At 48.3% G+C, this 13,450-nt stretch overlaps 1 protein-coding gene across 4 annotated transcripts in view; it reads right to left on the minus strand.

Annotated features, from left to right (window-relative positions):
* Window positions 1-10,420: 10,420 nt before the first annotated feature.
* CALCOCO2 (calcium binding and coiled-coil domain 2) overlaps window positions 10,421-13,450 on the minus strand; it is a 28,507-nt gene continuing 25,477 nt past the window's right edge. For 2 of the 4 annotated variants that reach the window (XM_064583409.1, XM_064583406.1), the window contains exons 12-13: window positions 13,226-13,254; window positions 10,421-11,462 (exon numbers count right to left, since the gene is read on the minus strand). In XM_064583409.1, coding sequence (XP_064439479.1) covers window positions 11,286-11,462; window positions 13,226-13,254 — 206 coding nt within the window. In that variant the 3' untranslated portion in view covers window positions 10,421-11,285. The other 2 variants (XM_064583407.1, XM_064583408.1) reach the window with 2 other exon arrangements.

Consider the following 13,450-nt stretch of genomic DNA (forward strand, 5'->3'; position numbering starts at 1 on the left):
TTCAAGGACAAGGCTGTCTGACTTCAAACCCAGTGTTCCTTTTTTTTTTTTTTAAGTTTTTTTTTCTTTTTTTTAATTCATTTGAGAGAGAGAGAGAGAGAGAAACAGAGAGAGCACAAGCAGGGGGAGGGGGAGAGGGAGAGGGAGAGGGAGAAGCAGACTCCCCGCTGAGCAGGGAGCCCGATGTGAGGCTCAATTCCCAGGACCTGGAGACCACAACCTGAGCTGAAGGCAGACACTCAACCATCTGAGCCACCCAGGTGCCCCGAAACCAGTGTTCTTGATCCTGACCTTGCACCCTCTTTCAAGGAGGCCTGCCCAGTTTCACGGGGCTATTAATTAAGTGGCGGAGTGGAACATTTATCGAGGGCTTATAATCAATGTGGCAGATGCTGTTCTAAATGCTTTCTGCATTTTAACTCATCGAACTGAAGTAGAGACTATAATTGTCATTGCCAAATGGGGAAACTGAGGCCAAGAGACGCTAAGTAATTTGCCTGAAGTTGTTGCCAGGTGGTCTGGTTCCAGGGTCTGGGCTCTTGACCGTGATGCTCTCTCTCTACTAGCCTGCCTCCTCGATGGCGACAGGAGGTGTGGGGTGGTCAAAACTTGGAGCCAATGGCAGACCCAGGGGGCTAGAGATGTGCTGGTTTGTGAAGTGTGAGGGAGCTGGGATAAGGAAGGACACCCCAACCAAAGGAGATACGGGCTGTTTTCCTCTGCTGTTTCCTCAGAAGGAATTCAATGCTGACTTCCCAACAAGACTACTGAGGGCATACCGCCTCCCCAAATATCTTCCTTACAAGGTGTTTTATTGAAGTGTTTTTTTTTTTTTTAAAGATTTTATTTATTTATTTGAGAGAGAGAATGAGATAGAGAGAGCATGAGAGTGGGGAGGGTCAGAGGGAGAAGCAGACTCCCTGCTGAGCAGGGAGCCCGATGTGGGACTTGATCCCAGGACTCCAGGATCATGACCTGAACCGAAGGCAGTCGCTTAACCAACTGAGCCACCCAGGCGCCCTGAAGTGGTTTTTAATTAGCAAATACAGCCGTTTTGAAATAGGGGCTCCTTTGTCTCCTATGGCCATACCACCCTGAACGCAAGACCTCATCTGAAATAGGGGTTCCTTTTTCCTTTGTGACCAGGGCTGCCTGTCTGCTGGAGCTTTCCTGAATGGCTAGCACAGTCCCCCAGTTAGGGTTAGGAAACCTCTTTGTCAAGAGGGATGGGAGCAAGACAGGGCTGTACAGGGAACGGCTGGTGTGGACGTGGTCAGAGATGGACTTAAGTGATGGGAAGGAAACCAGCCTTGGCTCTGGCCCCTAATAAATCTATTCAGCTTCTTTGGAACCAGTTGTAGGTCTCCCGGCTCAAAGGAGAATAATGGCAGGTTGATGGGGGTGAAAACTGTAGGGAGAGACAGAGCATATTAATAATGAAGCACATGGGCTCTGAAGTTGGACTGTCTGAACTCAAATCCCAACTCTGTTACTGTATGACCTGGGGCAGTTTATGCAACGTCTGTCTTGATGTCCCATCTGTAAAATAGGTATATTAATGATATCTTTAATCACGAATTCTTCATTCATTAAGATTAGATCAATGGCTTGTTGTGGGGATTAAAATCACCAAATACAAAGTGCTTCACACCGCGCACGCTTACGTGGAAGCATTCAATGCCAACTAGTTTACTCAAGTCAAAAGGAGATACTGCGGTAGTTGATGAGGAACAACAACAGAAACAATCCTATTGTTCGGGCTATATGCACAGAGACTGAAGTTGGCTACAGGAAGAATTTCCCCACAACAAAGGGTGTGGAGCCCTGAGCAGATTGGAAAAGCTCCTCGGTTTCTTCCTGAGGGCCATGTTCGGCGGGGGGGTGGCATGGGGGGGGTCATTTCTGGGGGCTGGGAGCTGGAGGACTTGCCCTGGTGATGGGCGCGGCTGTTTGGCTTCCTGAACCCACGGCAGTGGATAAACAGATGTTCTGTTTGGCTCTGCCCCGGGTTTACAGGCAGGAGACAGAGAGCCTGCATTGTCAAGATGCCCATTTATAGCAGTTTCCTGGACCCGGGTACATTCCTGTTTTACAAGTACTCCTGCCATCCTGCCTAAATCTCCCTCCTGCTGAACCGTGACAGTGACTTCTCCTGGGCTGAGTGGGGGCTGAGCTGCGGGAGAGGTGGGGTTGTGGGCTGGGGGTTGGTGGGGATGGGTCCCCGTGATGGGGATGATGGGGATGGACCTGGATCTGGGCGGCTTTAGAAGGATTTGTCCGGACTTGAAGGTAGGCTGGAAAGCCTGGCAAGGAAAGGGTTACCGAAGGGGTGGCAAATGGTGAGGGCGGCTCTGGCCAAGCAGTTCTTATCTTGGGGGGGAAAGTTTCAGGGTCATTGTCACTTGCTGGGACTTTCCTGGACTATGAACTTAATTGAGGAGGATAGAATGGCTGGATGAGAGGAAGTCAGGCTCCAAGCCACACCCACCCCTCCCATCCCCCGCAGTGGGGTTTGCTCTTTCCCCAAATGGGGGTGTTACACACCTAAACCCCTGTTCCAGCCCCGCCTGCCCGGCTCTGCCACCTTCCTCATCCTCGATAAGCCTTGGCTCCCTCCTCTATAAAAAGGGATAATGGGCCGCCTGGGTGGCTCAGTCGTTGAGCGTCTGCCTTCGGCTCAGGTCATGATCTCAGGGTCCTGGGATCGAGTTCCGCGTCGGGCTCCCTGCTCCTCTCTCCCTCTGCCCCTCCCCTTGCTTATGCTCTCTCTGTTGCCCTAATAAATAAATAAAATCTTAAAAAAAAAAAAAGGGATAACAACAGCACTGACTTACAGTAAACACTCAATATGTATTGGATTTAAATAATATGATAATGAAGAGTCCTGGGGTCAGCGGGGGGTGGGCTTAAAGAGAACCTCTTTTGGGGGCACAGACCAGGAGGCAGTCAGAAATGGTAGGGCAGAGAACGACCTCTCAAGGAGCAGATGCTGAAGATGAACGACAACGGATGTGAAATATTGACCTAGGGAAAAGCGCCTGGTGTTTGTCCAGACCAAACCAGTGCGGCAGCTTCCGTGGGAGGCGGTGCAGGAAAGGGCCCCAGGTCGGGAGGGCCACGCTCCCACAGGCTTGCCCAGGGGAGCCTCTCTGAGGTCCCAAGGAGCTCAGTTACCCCTGCTGGGCACAGACCCTCAGGGAGGATTTAGGGAGGGATGCTTAGGTTGGGAATCTAGGCAGGGACCTTACCTGTGCACACGCATCTAAAAAATTGGTCTTTTTCGGGGCGCCTGGGTGGCTCAGTCGTTGGGCGTCTGCCTTCGGCTCGGGTCATGGTCCCGGGGTCCTGGGATCGAGCCCCGCATCGGGCTCTCTGCTCTGCGGGGGGCCTGCTTCTCCCTCTCCCACTCCCCCTGCTTGTGTTCCTTCTCTCGCTGTGTCTCTCTCTGTCAAATAAATAAAATCTTTAAAAAAAAAAAATTGGTCTTTTTTTTTTTTTTAAGCTCATAGAAAAAACCAGATGGGGGCGCCTGGGTGGCTCAGTCATTAGGCATCTGCCTTCGGCTCAGGTCATAGTCCCAAGGTCCTCGGATCGAGCCCCGCATCGGGCTCCCTGCTCAGCGGGAAGCCTGCTTCTCCCTCTCCCACTCCCCCTGCTTGTGTTCCCTCTCTCGTTGTGTCTCTCTCTGTCAAATAAATAAATAAAATCTTTGGAAAAAAAAAAAAAAGAAACGGATTCGAATGTTAGTAGTGATTGTGTTTGCTTGCTAGAACTATACTTGACTTTTTCTTTCCACTTCATGCATTTCAAATGTTCTTTAAAAAAAATTTTTTTTGTTGGGGCGCCTGGGTGGCTCGGTTGGTTAAGCGACTGCCTTCGGCTCAGGTCGTGATCCTGGAGTCCCGGGATCGAGTCCCGCATCGGGATCCCTGCTCGGCGGGGAGTCTGCTTCTCCCTCTGACCCTCCTCCCTCTCATGCTGTCTCTCATTCTCTCTCACACAAATAAATAAAATCTTTAAAAAAAATTTTTTTGTTGTTGTTATTTATTTGAGAAAGAGAGCATGAGTTGGGGGGTGGCAGAGGGAGAAGCAGACTCCCCGCTGAGCAGGGAGCCTGATGCGGGGCTGATCCCAGGACCCTGAGATCATGAACTAAGCCTAAGGCAGACGCTTAACGACTGAGCCACCCAGGCGCCCTTTTTTTTTTAAAAAGATTTTATTTATTTGAGAGAGAGAGAATGAGGGAGAGAGAGAGCACATGAGAGGGGGGAGGGTCAGAGGGAGAAGCAGACTCCCCGCTGAGCAGAGAGCCGGATGTGGGACTCGATCCCGGGACTCCAGGATCATGACCTGAGCCGAAGGCAGTCGCTCAACCGACCGAGCCACCCAGGCGCCCCTGTTTTATTTTTTATTTTTTTAAATAACATCTTTTATTTTGAGGTAATTGTAGATTCGCAGGCCAGTTGCCGAAAAGAGTACAGAGAGACCCTATGTACCCTTTATGCAGTTTCCCCCAACATTTTGCAAAACTTTGGTCTAATCTCACAACCGGGATATTGACACTGACCCATCCGATGGTTGTACTGAGATGTCCCAGTTTACTGGCTCTCATTCACGTGTAGTTTCATGCAGTTGTATTGTGTGAACGTTTCTTGTCCACCAGCAGAGTCAGGGTGCAGCTCTGTCACCACATGGACCCTGGCATAGGCCTTCAGACCACACCCCCCTTCCCTTTCCTTCCGAGCCTAGCTGCAACCTAAGCTCTGGCAATCACAGGTTTAGTCTCCATTTCTGTAATGTTGAAGTTTCAAGAGTGTTTTTTTTTTTAAGATTTTTTTTTTTTTTTTTTTTAATTTGAGACAGAGAGAACGAAAGAGAGAGAGCACATGAGAGGGGGAGGGTCAGAGGGAGAAGCAGGTTCCTTGCTGAGCAGGGAGCCCGATGTGGGACTTGATCCAGGGACTCCAGGATCATGACCTGAGCCGAAGGCAGTCGCCCAACCAACTGAGCCACCCAGGCGCCCCGTAGTTTCAAGAGTGTTAAGTAAATGGAATATATAGTATGTAACTTAAAACACTTTGCAAATTTAGCATAATTCCCTGGAGACTTCAGTCAAGTTCTTGCATGGATCAGGTTTGTTCCTTTTTATTGTTGAGTAATATTCCATCCTGTCTTTTTCTTTTTAGAAGATTTTACTTAGGGCGCCTGGGTGGCTCAGTCGGTTAAGCATCTGCTCTCGGCTCAGGTCATGATCCCAGGGTCCTGGGATTGAGCCCCGCTTTGGGCTCCCTGCTCAGTGGGGAGCCTGCTTCTCCCTCTCCCTCGGCCTGCCGCTCCCCCTGCTTGTGCTCTCTCTCTGTCAAATAAATAAATAAAACCTTTTTTTTTTTTATTTGCCAGAGAGAGAGAGCCAGAGTGAAAACGAGAGAGAGAGAGAGCTCAAGGAAGAGGTTTCTTTGTCACCTAGAGCTCCAGCCCGGAATGCTGAGAATCCTGAAGCCTGGGATTCTGAGACACTCCTATATCCTGACAACCACCATGCTTCCCCACCCTCAATCCTGTCCCTTGAGCTCAAATGAGCTTGTTAGATGTGATTGACCTAGATTATAGTCTTTTGGGACAGAAACTGGTTTCTTTCCTTTTCTTTTTGATTTTTAAAAACTTTTTATTTTGAAATAATGATAGATTCACAGAAAGTTGCAAAGATAGTACAAAGATGTTTCTTGTCTGCTTCACTCAGTTTCCCCCAATGGTTATGTTTCTTTATGTCACTGTAGTACAATACAGAAACCAAGCAAATTACCTTGGTACAATGTGTGTGTCGTTCTTCTTCTGAACTGTGACTTTGTTTTCACCAAGAAAGCAGGGGGGGAAGCTTCAGTGGACACAGCCTAAAGGCCCCTGAGTAGGCACTGGCCTAAGAGCCCCCAGAGTAGGGGTGTCTCGGCCCTCTCTTTTTATATTCTAGTACTTCTGCTTAAAAGTCCTTTGCATTCTGGGCCCCTTCTCTGACTTCACTGCTCCCTTCCCCTTTGTAGAGACCCTCAGAATACAATCCCATTTTTGCCTGCCATTTCTGTTCCTCAACCGCTTCAAAAGCACTTTTTTAAAAAAAGATTTTATTTATTTATTTGAGAGAGAGAGAGATCACAGAGGGAGAGGGAGAAGCAGACTCCCCACTGAGCAGGGAGCCCGAAGTAGGGCTCGATCCTAGGACCCTGAGATCACGACCTGAGCTGAAGGCAGACGCTTCACCGACTGAGCCACCCAGGTGCCCCCAAAAGCACTCTTATAAGACATCATTGACTTGGTCACACCTTTGTTTTTTTTTTTTTTAAAGATTTTATTTATTTATTTGAGAGAGAGAGAGAGAGCACATGAGACGGGGGGAGGGTCAGAGGGAGAAGCAGACTCCCTGCCGAGCAGGGAGCCCGATGCGGGACTCGATCCCGGGACTCCAGGATCATGACCTGAGCTGAAGGCAGTCGCTTAACCAACTGAGCCACCCAGGCGCCCGAACTTTTCTATTTTTTAAAATCCTGGCCCTGGGCGCCTGAGTGGCTCAGTTGGTTGAGCGACTGCCTTCGGCTCAGGTCATGATCCTGGAGTCCCGGGATCAGGTCCCACATTGGGCTCCTTGCTCGGCAGGGAGTCTGCTTCTCCCTCTGCCCTTCCCCCCTCTCATGCTCTCTCTCTCTAATAAATAAATAAATAAATCTTTAAAATAAAATAAAATAAAATAAAATAAAATCCTGGCCCTGTGCTAGTTCTGCACACTGTGGGTGCTCAGTAAATGTTGATTGACTGAGTAAACAATAGACTTAGTCACCGGAGTGTCATACTCCTTCTTTCCACAGGGAGAAAGTAACAACATTAGGCAGAGCAGGCTGGATCCCTTAATATGATTATCTGAAATTTGTGGCTGGTGACTCTCTCCCCCAACTTTATTGGGTACATTCATCTCCACAGAATAGATATTCCCAGAGACCACTAATGCCGCCAGCCCAAATGGTGGACTACTAATGATTGCCCTGACCCTGTTCATCTTGAGTCCCTCACAACTGAAGCTGCTGCCTGCTTCCAGCCCAAGACAGGAGGAGGACCCCACGCTGTTTTGGCACGAGCTCTACTGAAATAAGTACGCTCTAACCAAGTTCAATACTGTGGGCCCAGCTCCGCGTCTGTATGAAGGACATTCTACCGTGAGTCAATGGATGACCTTAGCAAGTAATTTTTTTAACCTTTTAAAAAATACAACTTGAGATAGAATTCACACAGCGTACAGTTCACCCATTTAAAGTGTGTAATTCAGGGCCCCTGGGTGGCTCAGTTGGTTGAGCGACTGACTGCCTTTGGCTCAGGTCATGATCCTGGAGTTCCGGGATCGAGTCCCACATCAAGTCCTGCATCAGGCTCCCTGCTCAGCTGGGAGTCTGCTTCTCCCTCTGACCCTCGGCCCTCCCCCCTCTTGTGTTCTCTCTCTCAAATAAAATATTAAAAAAATAAAGTGTAGCCCCGAAGACTGCTTCTCCCTCTCCCACTCCCCCAGCTTGTGTTCCCTCTCTTGCTGTGTCTCTGTCAAATAAATATAATCTTTAAAAAAAATAAAGTGTATAATTCGAGTTTGTAGCATATTGAGTTGTGCAACCATCTCCACAATAAACTGTAGAACATTTTCTTTACCCCCCCCGAAAGAAACTCTTTACCCATGAGCAGTGACTCTCCAATTTCCCCCCAACCCTCAGCCCTAGGAAAACATGTATTTTGTTTCTACGGATTTGCCTATATTGGGTGTTTCATATAAATGGAATCATATACTACATGGTCTTTTGTGATGGGCTTCTTCCACTTAGCATGTTTTCAGGGTCCTTCCATGTTGTGACATAGCAGTACTTAGTTCCTTTTTTTTTTTTTTTTTTTTTTTTTAGTGGGCTCCACGCCGGAGCACAATACGGGGCTTGAACTCACAACACTGAGATCAGAGTTGAATGCTTAACCAATTGAGCCACCCAAGGGCCTCTCCTTTTTTTTTTTTTTTTTTTAATTTTATTTTTAAGTAATCTCTACATTCAATGTGGGGCTCAAAGTCACAACCCCCCAGATCACGAATCACATGCTCCATCAACTGAGTCAGCCAGGTACCCCTCAATCCCTTTTTTTGGCCAAATAATACCTCATCCTCTAGATATACTGTATTTTATTTACCCATTCATCAGCTGATGGGCATTGGGGTTGTTTCCACTTTAAGCAAGTTATTTCTCCAGGTTTCAACTTATTCATCTATAAAAATGGGAGTTGATAGCTGTCTGCTTCAGAGATTACTGAAAGTAGACATGGAATATATGAATATATGCTTCCTAGTCTGAACTAGGAAGCACACATGCAGAGACATTATATTAATATTTACATAAGAGCAACGGAGAGTGCCGGGGCTAGTGGCCCGAAGTCTGGCCCATTGTTGGTTCCCTCAGGGCAGTTAGGTGTCTCTGGGTCCCCATGTCGAGGCCTGTTTGCTTTTTTTCTAGGTGGCAGTCTGCATCTCTCAGCCCGGGCCTGTCATCTCATTACCATTTGTTGCTAGGAGACCAGGTTAGAGCTGAGCTCGCCACTGCCACCGAATCACAGGGGAAAGATACTGAAACATCAAGGCCGTTTCATGTCATCCCGATTTTTAGCAAGACCAAGAAAAAGGGCTGAAGCCACAGGTGTTCTGGGGGGCCCAGGTTTATGGAATATCTTGCCAACTCTCACTTTCCTGATTTTAATTCGCTTCCTCTCGCCTCTCTCTCTCTCTCTCTCTCTCTCTCTCACACACACACACACACAGAGTGCCCGAGTGACTTCCCCTCCCCCCGCCCATCATTAAGTGTGTTAAGTAATGCAAAAACATTTTAATATTAGACCAAGAAGAAGTGAATTAGGAAGGAAAGCTTGTTGCATAAGCACAAAGATGATAAAATCCAATTTAGGCATACGTACTGTTTGCTCCCAGAACTTCCTGCTCCTTCCTGCAGGTATTTTATAGCCGTAACATGTGTGGGTGCAAGGAGGTTAGAGGGGAAAGGCTGGGGTGAGGAGTGGATTATAGAAGGATTGTTTCCTTTCGCTAGGAGCTGCCTGGAGCAGAATTTCCCCTTCAAAGCCTTGGTAAGAGCAGCTGGGGATAATGAACAGTGGTTAAAGATGCTTTGTTTTACATCCAGCAAAAAAGATCATTAACACTTGGGTTTTTTAACCAAGCCTGTGGAAGGGCCCCTGCTGCTGTTGATAATCACGGTAACCCTCAGGGTAGTGGGGGCAAAGGGGTGGGTAATTCACCAGAAAATGGTATTCACTGATTTGGATTATGTGCTCCACTGTGCCTCTCCATTCACGTGCTTAATTAAGGGCTGACGAGTACAAAATAAATGAAACTGCACTTCTTCACTGGAACAATCTGGGGAGCCGCAGAAATTCTGCAGAGAGGGAGGGGATCTGCCAGGAAAACAGTGGTACCATCTCCTCGTTACATTTCTGTACTGCAGTTAGTCTTAATGTCACATCATTCTTAAGGGGCAAAAGGCTTGAGTCCAAGGGACCTCTCCTTAAAATCGTGGTATGGGAGGAGGAGGAGTATAGTTTCTTTCTTTCTTTTTTTTTTTTTAAGATTTTATTTCTTTGAGAGACAAAGAGCACAGGGGAAGGGGCAGAGGGAGAAAATCTCCAAGCAGACGGCCCACTGAGTGCGGAGCCCAATGTGGGGCTTGATCTCAGGACCCTGAGATCATGACCTGAACTGAAATCAGGAGTCAAACATTTAACCGACTGAGCCACCCAGGCACCCCAGGAGGAGTGTAGTTTCATCTTCATTTTATCAAAGGAGAAATAAAGACAAGGGGCCATGACAAGGACAATACTAGATAGCTAGTCTAGGGCGTTAACTCACATCAGGGAAAACCCCAGAAGGAAGTTGACTCCACCTTATTTGTGACATCATGTTTTACATCATTCAGAAGTTTTCGTAGAAGTCTCTATAGTGACTCTCAGGTTGACTGCCTGAGAGTCATTTCCATTTGTTCAGTCCCGAGGCGGGGGCGGTGGGGTGCGGAAGAGTAGGGGGTGGTGGTGAGAAAATGGAATTGCTTTCTTATCGTTCAGTTAGGCAGATCTGGATGGAGGGAATTGAACCTAGTTCACAAAGGGTTCCCAAATGCACACTGGCCACTTTCACAAAGTGCATGGAAAGAGCAAGAAGCCAGGGCTCCAGATTACTTAAACTAATGCTCCACCCCCTTCCTCTCCATCTCCAGATCACTGCCAGGACACTCTTGTTGACTAGTTAAGACAAGTGAAATCGACTGGAGGGCTCTACAGTTCCCACAAGCCTGTTGGTTCCCCTTTTCTCAGAAGCTTAAAACAAAGGACCTGAAAGTCAAATGACCCAATTTAAATGACCAGTGTCCCCGAAATAGGACGCTTTATTTTCAGTATTAAAGAGATTAACAATAGTTCTCATTATTCTGACTTATCCATATTCAAACTCACCTGCTCAGAAAGTTGCAGGCAGTTTCTAACAAGTCCTACTATTCATTAAGAAAGGACTTCCAGTAAAGGTTATGTGCATAGGAAAGATCAAAGAGTAGAAAATGACAAATAGAGGTATCCAGAGAGAAAGAAGGCTTTCTGTGGCTGAAATATTTTGTGTCCATGGTTCAGGAATAAGATGCTTCTGCTGGGAGCTGAGAGATCAAGATGAGAAACCTTTGGCATCCCAACTGGATGTCGGCATTCTCTGCGGTATCTGTGGCTAGTTTAATGCAAACAGTGGGAGAAAGAGACCGGAGGAGGAGGAGGAAGAAATTCTCAACCTCTACTCAATCACCAGCCGCAGCGTTAGGACTGAGAACCGACTGCGAATACACTCAAGGCCTGACCTTGAATGGCACTGAGACAACTCGGAAAGCGGATCACTTAGTACTCAAGTGAAGCCTGTTGTGAATGAAGGGCCAGCTCAGTTGCAGCCCAGGGCCCTTGGACTGGAGACCCTCAGAAGAATGGGCACCAGAGGTGAGGGTGATACAGCTAGTTATGTGATTTAAAAGGCAGTAACCCACAAGGATGGAAGTAGCAGCTCTCACCACCATTCTGCAGATAATCGACAGGACTCCATCCTTAGGGCAACAGGACTGACTAAACCCCTAGTAATTTCATGTTAGGCAGGATCGTGGGTCATAGCTCTGAGTAGAAGCTATAGGTTCTACTCTGTAAAAATCTATGTACAGTCGAGGTCCAGGAGGCTGGGACACTTAGAGAGTGTGGCAGAACACATGGTCTTCGAAGATCTGCTTCTCTTTTGCTGGGAAGCTCTTGTCACAAACTGGACAATGCAGACAAAGGGTCCGCAGGTGCTGCTGCTCCGAGGTGGGCTCGAAAGTGCCTTCAGCAAAGTCTGACTGGCAGGTGGGGCATCTCCTCATGGCGAGCTGGGAGGAAGAGCAGAGACGTCAGTACAGACGGAAGCTGTGTGTGGCAGAGGCCATGTGTCCTGTTCTCTTACACCCTCAGCACGGAGCATAATGCTTGGCACATGGGAGGTGCTCAAGAAGTAGAGGATGGGGGCGCCCGGGTGGCTCAGTCGGTTAGGTGACTGCCTTCGGCTCAGGTCATGATCCTGGAGTCCCGGGATCGAGTCCCGCATCGGGCTCCCTGCTCGGCGGGGAGTCTGCTTCTCCCTCTGACCCTCCTCCCTCTCATGTGCTCTCTCTCATTCTCTCTCTCTCAAATAAATAAATAAAATCTTAAAAAAAAAACCCAAAAACAACAGGGGCGCCTGGGTGGCTCAGTCGGTTAAGCGACTGCCTTCGGCTCAGGTCATGATCCTGGAGTCCCGGGATCGAGTCCCGCGTCGGGCTCCCTGCTCGGTGGGGAGTCTGCTTTGCCCTCTGACCCTATCCCCTCTCATGTGTTCTCTCTCTCTCATTCTCTCTCTCTCAAATAAATAAATAAAATCTTTAAAAAAAAAACCAAAAACAACAGGGGCGCCTGGGTGGCTCAGTTGGTTAAGCGACTGCCTTCGGCTCAGGTCATGGTCCTGGAGTCCCGGGATCGAGTCCCGCATCGGGCTCCCTGCTCGGCGGGGAGTCTGCTTCTCCCTCTGACCCTCCTCCCTCTCATGTGCTCTCTCTCATTCTCTCTCTCTCAAATAAATAAATAAAATCTTTAAAAAAAAAACCAAAAACAACAGGGGCGCCTGCGTGGCTCAGTTGGTTAAGCGACTGCCTTCGGCTCAGGTCATGATCCTGGAGTCCCGGGATCGAGTCCCACGTTGGGCTCCCTGCTCAGCAGGGAGTCTGCTTCTCCCTCTGACCCTCCCTGCTCTTGTGCTCTCTCTCTTTCATTCTCTCTCTCAAATAAATAAATAAAATCTTTAAAAAAAAACCCAAAAACAACAGGGGCGCCTGGGTGGCTCAGTTGGTTAAGCGACTGCCTTCGGCTCAGGTCATGATCCTGGAGTCCCTGGATCGAGTCCCACATCGGGCTCCCTGCTCGGCGAGGAGCCTGCTTCTCCCTCTGACCCTCCTCCCTCTCATGCTCTCTGTCTCTCATTCTCTCTCTCTCTCAAATAAATAAATAAAATCTTTAAAAAAAAAACCAAAAACAACAGGGGCGCCTGGGTGGCTCAGTTGGTTAAGCGACTGCCTTCGGCTCAGGTCATGATCCTGGAGTCCCGGGATCGAGTCCCGCATCGGGCTCCCTGCTCGGCGGGGAGTCTGCTTCTCCCTCTGACCCACCTCCCTCTCGTGCTCTCTGTCTCTCATTCTCTCTGTCTCAAATAAATAAATAAAATCTTAAAAAAAAAAAAAAAAAAAGAAAGAAAGAAGTAGAGGATGGATGAACAAAGTCACATCTGGAGACACTCACCGAGGCTCTCTCCACCCCGGGACTGAAAGGACCTACTAGTGTTCCAGTACTCAGAGAGCTTTCAGCAGAAGGGGCGCTGGACATACCTTGTGGAGCTGGCTGCCTAGTTCTGGTACCAAACTCAGCTCACAGGGGGGGAGGTCTACAGCAGAAAGCTGATGGGTGAACTGTGCTTTCTTCTCCGCACCTCAACGGGCTCCCTCGGCTTCGGGTTTGACCCCACTGATCCAGCTGACTTCTGGACTTATCAAAATGAACCAGTCTCCCTATGGTTCTCCCATAAACTGGAGCAGGAAGGGGCATTCCTCAAGGATTTTATACTTACCAGGCTCGGGGCCGAACTTTCCTGGATACCTGAGGATCATAAAAAAGATTTCATTCAATGAAAGAAATACCATCCGTGGATTCTCCAGCTGTGATCTAGCAGCTGGTTTCTGTAACTCCCTCCGTTCTTTCTCCCCACTGCCTTTGACTCTTTCGCTCTCCTGTGTACCATTAACTGCTGATAGAGGGGATCTAGGTCAATGATAAAGGGAAAAGAGGAAAAAAT

Source organism: Mirounga angustirostris, unplaced genomic scaffold (assembly GCF_029215605.1).
Source record: "Mirounga angustirostris isolate CCGP_5_RB_7025 unplaced genomic scaffold, mMirAng1.0.hap1 SCAF_17, whole genome shotgun sequence".
In the NCBI taxonomy this organism is placed as follows: Eukaryota; Metazoa; Chordata; class Mammalia; order Carnivora; family Phocidae; genus Mirounga; species Mirounga angustirostris.